This window comes from Cyclopterus lumpus, chromosome 19 (genome assembly GCF_009769545.1).
Source record: "Cyclopterus lumpus isolate fCycLum1 chromosome 19, fCycLum1.pri, whole genome shotgun sequence".
Lineage (NCBI taxonomy): Eukaryota > Metazoa > Chordata > Actinopteri > Perciformes > Cyclopteridae > Cyclopterus > Cyclopterus lumpus.
The window spans coordinates 18,131,639-18,137,638 of NC_046984.1; the positions used below are offsets into that span (position 1 = coordinate 18,131,639).

Below are 6,000 nucleotides of genomic sequence, written 5' to 3' on the forward strand. Positions count from 1 at the left end.
TCAAAGCACGGGAAGCTCAGAATTTCGCTTGAACTCAACAGTCACTAAGAACAGAGGTTTCGTGTATTTCCTGGAGGGAGTGATAGTTCATTTAGAAATAAGTAAGTCAGAAGCTAAAGTGGTGATTAAGGGACAAATCAAAAAGATATGGCAGAATGAATGAAAATGGGAGCAAAGGAAGATATCTGATTAATAATAAACCATTGGTTGGGAGTGCAGGAGCTAGTGGACGGAGCAGAAGAGAGGGTGATGACAAGGCTGAGGAATGGCCATACGGGGCTTAATAGTTCCTTATATGTTATTAAAAAGCATAATAATGGGAGGTGTGACTTCTGTGAAGAGGATGACGGGGTGGACCACGTGTTGGTCTGTCAGAGGTACGAGAGACATTTTAATAAAAGGGGCCAAGAGGGAAACATAACGAATGTGCTCAAAACTTTACTGATGAATGCTGGAAAATTATCCTGGAATATTTAGAAGCAGCACGACTAATGAGTAGAATGTGAGAATTCATTTCATTTGTATGTTTGTTTGTTTGGTTTGTAGTAGTTTACTGTCATCGAGTCTACACTCCAGATTACTGGGTGGCGGTAATGCACCCGGAAGCTGTTTGCCAACCGCCATCAAAAGCTGAAGAAGAAGAAGAAGGCGTTGATGACGTCAGAGCAGGCGGGTGGTGACGGCGAGACGAAGCGTCCTGAAGCTTTGAAGCTTTCCATCCAATCGGTTCACTCATGGGCCGAAGCTTCATGACGCTTCATTGGCTCTACAGCGCCATCCAGTGGACAATACATGTAAAACAGGCAGCGTGATTATAACACCGTGACTTTGGTGTTTGATTTAAATACATGAATTATGAACTTATTAATATGGTGTCTGTCTTTATAATACAACGACGGGGTCAAAAGGGAAAGTGGAAACAAATTGGGGAGACTGTGCTTATGTTACTATGGACAACATTGTATTCATTTTTATTTCAAAGTAGCAACATGTCCAGAGTGCTGTGCTTATGAAAAGACCCTTTCACAGGGCACAGATGAAGCCGGGTAGAGAGAATATTTGACATGGTTATTATTACTATGTGCATCCCTTATTACGGTCAGCTCAACATGTCCCAGACAGGAGAACATCTGGACAACATCTGGAGAACATCTGGAGAACATCTGGAGAACATCTGGAGAACATCTGGACAACATTTCCTCTTTCTTGCTGCTTCCATCTCAAAGAAAGAAGCTTGAATACAAACAAACGCGACAACAAAGTCCCGAGTCCACACCACGTGATCGGGACGTGATCTTCTGAATCGGTCACGTGGGACGGCTGCGCTCGCGAGGCTTCGAACGTCATCACATACGTCATCAACACGCGCCTCGATACGCGCTTCACATCACGACAGACGGGACGCACATGTACCGCGCATGCGCTGCTCGCCGCTCTCCTCCTGTGTTGGTCGCCATGTCTCGAGGAGAAACGCTGAGACTGTTGGTGAAGCAGCGAGTCCACGCGGTCGTTGAAGAGGCTTTTGGGCTGTTGGACACATTAACAGCAGCTTATGAGGACTCCGTTTGTGCTCTAAGAGAACAGGAGCGACTCACATCAGGTCGGTGCTTCTTCATTACTGATCCGGGCTTCGTGCTCGTTTTACGGCTTCGAGTCACATCCGGGTCCGTTTCCAGCTCATTCATTGTAGTTGTGAGACTTTTGGTGAATGTGGTTCGTTCCCAGCTCTCCTCCTCTGGTTACATTCATCAGGGAGGAACTTTAACACCCGACGGTCCTCTGGTCAAACTTTATAGGGATTTACACGTGGAGACCTTTAGGGACGGCCTCAAAATGGCGGCTGAAAACTGCTGTAAAGTGATCAAAGTGCTGTAAAGTGATCAAAGTGATGTAAAGTGATCACGCTGCTGTAAAGTGATCAAAGTGCTGTAAAGTGATCACACTGCTGTAAAGTGATCAAACTGCTGTAAAGTGATCAAAGTGCTGCAAAGTGATCAAAGTGATGTAAAGTGATCACGCTGCTGTAAAGTGATCAAAGTGCTGTAAAGTGATCAAACTGCTGTAAAGTGATCAAAGTGCTGTAAAGTGATCAAAGTGCTGTAAAGTGATCAAAGTGCTGCAAAGTGATCAAAGTGCTGTAAAGTGATCACACTGCTGCAAAGTGATCAAAGTGCTGCAAAGTGATCAAAGTGCTGCAAAGTGATCACACAGCTGTAAAGTGATCAAAGTGATGATTACATTACATGTCATTTAGCTGACGCTTTTATCCAAAGTGACTTACAATCATGTTACATTTATACACTGTAGAACAGCTACAGGGAACAATTCAGGGTTAAGTGTCTTGCTCAAGGACACATCGACTAGGGCGGGGATTGAAACACCAACCCCCTGATTGAAAGACGGGAACACACAGAATCTTCACTCACAACCTCAGTCATGAAACCCCTACAGGACACAGAGTTTGGATCAGAGTTCACTTCACCAGGGTTACACTCTACTAATGTCACTTAAGGCAACTCGACTAGTCAATGGCAGAATATGCTGGTTTCCTCAGGCGGTTAACCTGATAATCAATGCAAGCTAGATTACATAATGTTACATAGTGGGAGGGGCGTCTGTCTTTCAGTTGGGGTCTCCATATTGGTTTCTTTCTTTTTGTGAGTGTCAAGGGCAATCCCCTCCTCCAGCTTCCTCAACACGTCACGATAGGATGGCTGGATTTGGCCGGGGAGGGATTTAACGAAGGGTTTCCCAGTGGGGAAGCATTCCCAGGTAGGTGGCCTTTGGGGCCTTATACCTTGGGGAGTCAGGCCTCGTTTGACCCAGGATTGGACAGGGAACATCTACTTACTCGTAGAAACCTGATTCGGCTACTGGGCCAACTGTTGTATACTGTCCCTCCAGGACTGGCTTGGACTGAATGTTGGCCCTTGTTCCCTGCTATCCTGTGGATTAGTGACCTTACACAGGTGATGAAAGGTAGTGCTCCAATCATCATCAGGACAACTGGCATGAGGGTACTGATCAGTATTGTGATCACGTCTTGTAGTCCTCTGTGTCCCATGTTCCACCAGCTAGCGTCCATATGCGCTAGCCCTGCCTGCTTGCCGGGTCCAAAAGCATTGGCTATAGCCTTTAACGTGTGTATGATGTTGGTCATGTGGGTAGTGATGCCCCCTCCCAGGGTGTAGCAAGTACCAGTCTCATTTGGGTACAATGTGGTACATAGTCCTCCTTGCTTGGCCAGCAGAAGATCTAGTGCCGTAGCAATGCCAACCTCTAACTCTTGGCTGAGTCTGACAGGAACTGGAACCCTTGGATGGTCTCGTTGGCGAGTTCTTGGAGATATAGGTAATGTTGTCGATGTGGGCATCCAGAAATGGCACTCCGTGGAAAGGGAACAATCCAATGCCCCATTGTTCTCCCAATGAGCTTCGGAAATGGAAGGCTTTCATGGTGTTGAACTGTGCGAGGGATCTTCTCCCCCTCTCATGATGGGCCTCTGTTGTGCCATTTGGCGTTCGTTCTAGTGCGACCTCAGCAGCTAGATATGGTCACTGCAGCTTGGCCAATCCACAACATCCGTTGAAGTTGTGCGTCAGGACCGGATATGCTTGGTTTCCGAAAGCCCACCAAATCCCTTTTACTGCTACTTGGTGCACCACGGTGGGAAGGAGACTGGGGTATATGGTGATGACCTGTGGTCCACTTGCACTCTTCACGTCCAGTTCACGTCTATATGGCGCTCCCTCATGGGCCTTACAGTCACTCACCCCCAGTTGTTGCCCTGTCCCGTTCCCACAGCTACACCAACGTAATGGTCCCGGCCGGACGGCTATTCCAGAGATCTGGCCCTCAAGTGTTTTTCAGGTTTTTGGCTTATGGCTGTCTTCAACCATCGGCATTCGGGTGTTGACTTGTTCGATGCCTGCTGGTCTGCTTCCTGGTTTGGTAGCGTCATAGCCCTGCATTATGAGTACTATTTTTATTAGTACAGTGATTATTACTGTGTCTTTACTAGCATTAGTACAGTGATCATTACTGTGTCTTTATTAGCATTAGTACACTGATCATGTGTTCAGACATAAACTCATCAAACAATCGCCTTTTGTTTTTGATTTATTGGACTAATGGCCACTCCACTGATCTTTAGTGTTAATATCATCACGATCAATCTAAATATTAGTATTGTTATCAGAAGTGTGTGTGACATCTGACTACCTCGTATAAAAGCAATATTTTACATTAAACATTCCATATTTATTCCAGCGCCCTTTGCACCAATGTACTACTGTCCTTCTGTTTACTAATGTCAATGTGTCATTGTTTTGTGTATTTCTGTGTTTGTACATAAAAAGCACGTAGTCAAATTTCTTGAATGTCTCCACTAACACAAATACAAAAGTTATTGTTTTGTATTTCTGTGTTTGTACATTAAGAACAACAAATATACATTCAGTCAAATTCCTTGAGTGTCTCCACTAATGAAAGCTGATATCAGTCTGAAGTCACGTTGTTCATAATGTGCTCCCTGCAGATGTCCAGCAGCTGTTTGTGATTAAAGCAGATGTCCCCCCTGAGTACCAGGACCAGGACCAGGTCAACACGAAAGAGGACCCGGAGCATCTCTGGACCGGTCTAGAGGGAGAGCAGCTTACGGTGCTGCAGGAGGCCGATCTCACCAAGATCTCATTCACTGTTGTTACTGTGAAGAGTGAAGATGACAAACCTCAGACCTCACGGCTTCATCAAAGCCAGACGGAGGACAACAGAGAGGCGGAGCCTCCAGCCGGCAGCTCAGCTACACCGATAACAACAGAAACTGATGGAGAGGACTGTGGAGGTTCAGGACCAGTCAGGAACCTAAATCCACATCGTCATTCACATCCAAATGCTGATGATGAAAAGGCTTCAGAATCTTCTGAAACTGAAGTCATTGATGGTGATTGGCAAGAACCGTTGTCAGATTCTGGACCTGAAAGTGAAGACAGGGACAAAGTCCGGAAGGAGACCAGGGAACCTGATTCTGCTGCACATGCCCTGAAATATAAGGAAGCCCTTTTGAGTCATGTGGGATGTAACACTGGCAAGAAATCCAATGCATCACGGTCAAAAGGGCTCACAAAGGACAAATCAATCAGTTGTGATGTTTGTGGAAAGACATTTACAGCACAGGGAAGTCTGAAGTTGCACATGAGAATCCACTCGGGAGAGAAACCATTTAGTTGTGATGTTTGTGGGAAAAGATTTATACGTCAGGGGATTTTGAAGAAACACATCAGAGTCCACACAGGAGAGACACCATTTGGTTGTGATGTTTGTGGGAAAAGATTCAATGAACAGGGAAATCTGAGGAGACACACAAGAGGCCACACAGGAGAGAAACCATTCAGTTGTGATGTTTGTGGGAAAAGATTTCCAGAACAAGGGAGTCTGAAGAATCACATGAGAGTCCACACAGGAGAGAAACCATTCAGTTGTGATGTTTGTGGGAAAAGATTCAATGTTAAGAGAAATCTGAGGAGACACATAAGAGGCCACACAGGAGAGAAACCATTCAGTTGTGATGTTTGTGGGAAAAAATACATATTACATGCACATCTGAAGAGACACATGAGAGTCCACACAGGATAGTGTGTTCCAGTAGTTACAGATTACTGATGTAAGTTGTTCTCTTTCTCTTGTGTTTTATTTAATAAAGATGTAATATGTTTCTAAATGTTTCTTATATCATTTGTTTGTAAATGAGATGGATTTTCTAAACATTTAATGAATCTGAGTGTCTGTGATGGAGGAAACAAACAAACTAAAAGCTCTGTTCAAACACATCTGTATTTAAAATTAATTTTCGCTGTAATGTTTTACTCAGTAGTCGAGTCAGTGGTAGTAATGTCAGTGGTAGTCGAGTCAGTGGTAGTCGAGTCAGTGGTAGTAGTAGTAATAATGTCGGTGGTAGTAGTAATAGCAGTAGTATATTTAGTAGTAGTAGGGTCAGTGGTA

At 44.8% G+C, this 6,000-nt stretch overlaps 1 protein-coding gene across 1 annotated transcript; it reads left to right on the forward strand.

Moving 5' to 3' along the window:
- The first annotated feature begins 1,351 nt into the window (after positions 1-1,351).
- LOC117748368 (zinc finger protein 32-like) lies at positions 1,352-5,714 on the forward strand. Its single transcript, XM_034558046.1, has 2 exons — positions 1,352-1,600; positions 4,538-5,714. The coding sequence occupies exons 1-2, from the start codon at positions 1,408-1,410 to the stop codon at positions 5,632-5,634; spliced, it is 1,290 nt and encodes a 429-aa protein (XP_034413937.1). The 5' UTR covers positions 1,352-1,407; the 3' UTR covers positions 5,635-5,714.
- The last annotated feature ends 286 nt before the right edge of the window (positions 5,715-6,000 follow it).

Bases quoted from the DNA above. Each gene is read 5' to 3' on its own strand.
- LOC117748368 (XM_034558046.1), top strand. From the start codon at position 1,408: ATGTACCGCGCATGCGCTGCTCGCCGCTCTCCTCCTGTGTTGGTCGCC. The intron at 1,601-4,537 runs GTCGGTGCTTCT...TGCTCCCTGCAG, and splicing joins ACAGGAGCGACTCACATCAG to ATGTCCAGCAGCTGTTTGTG.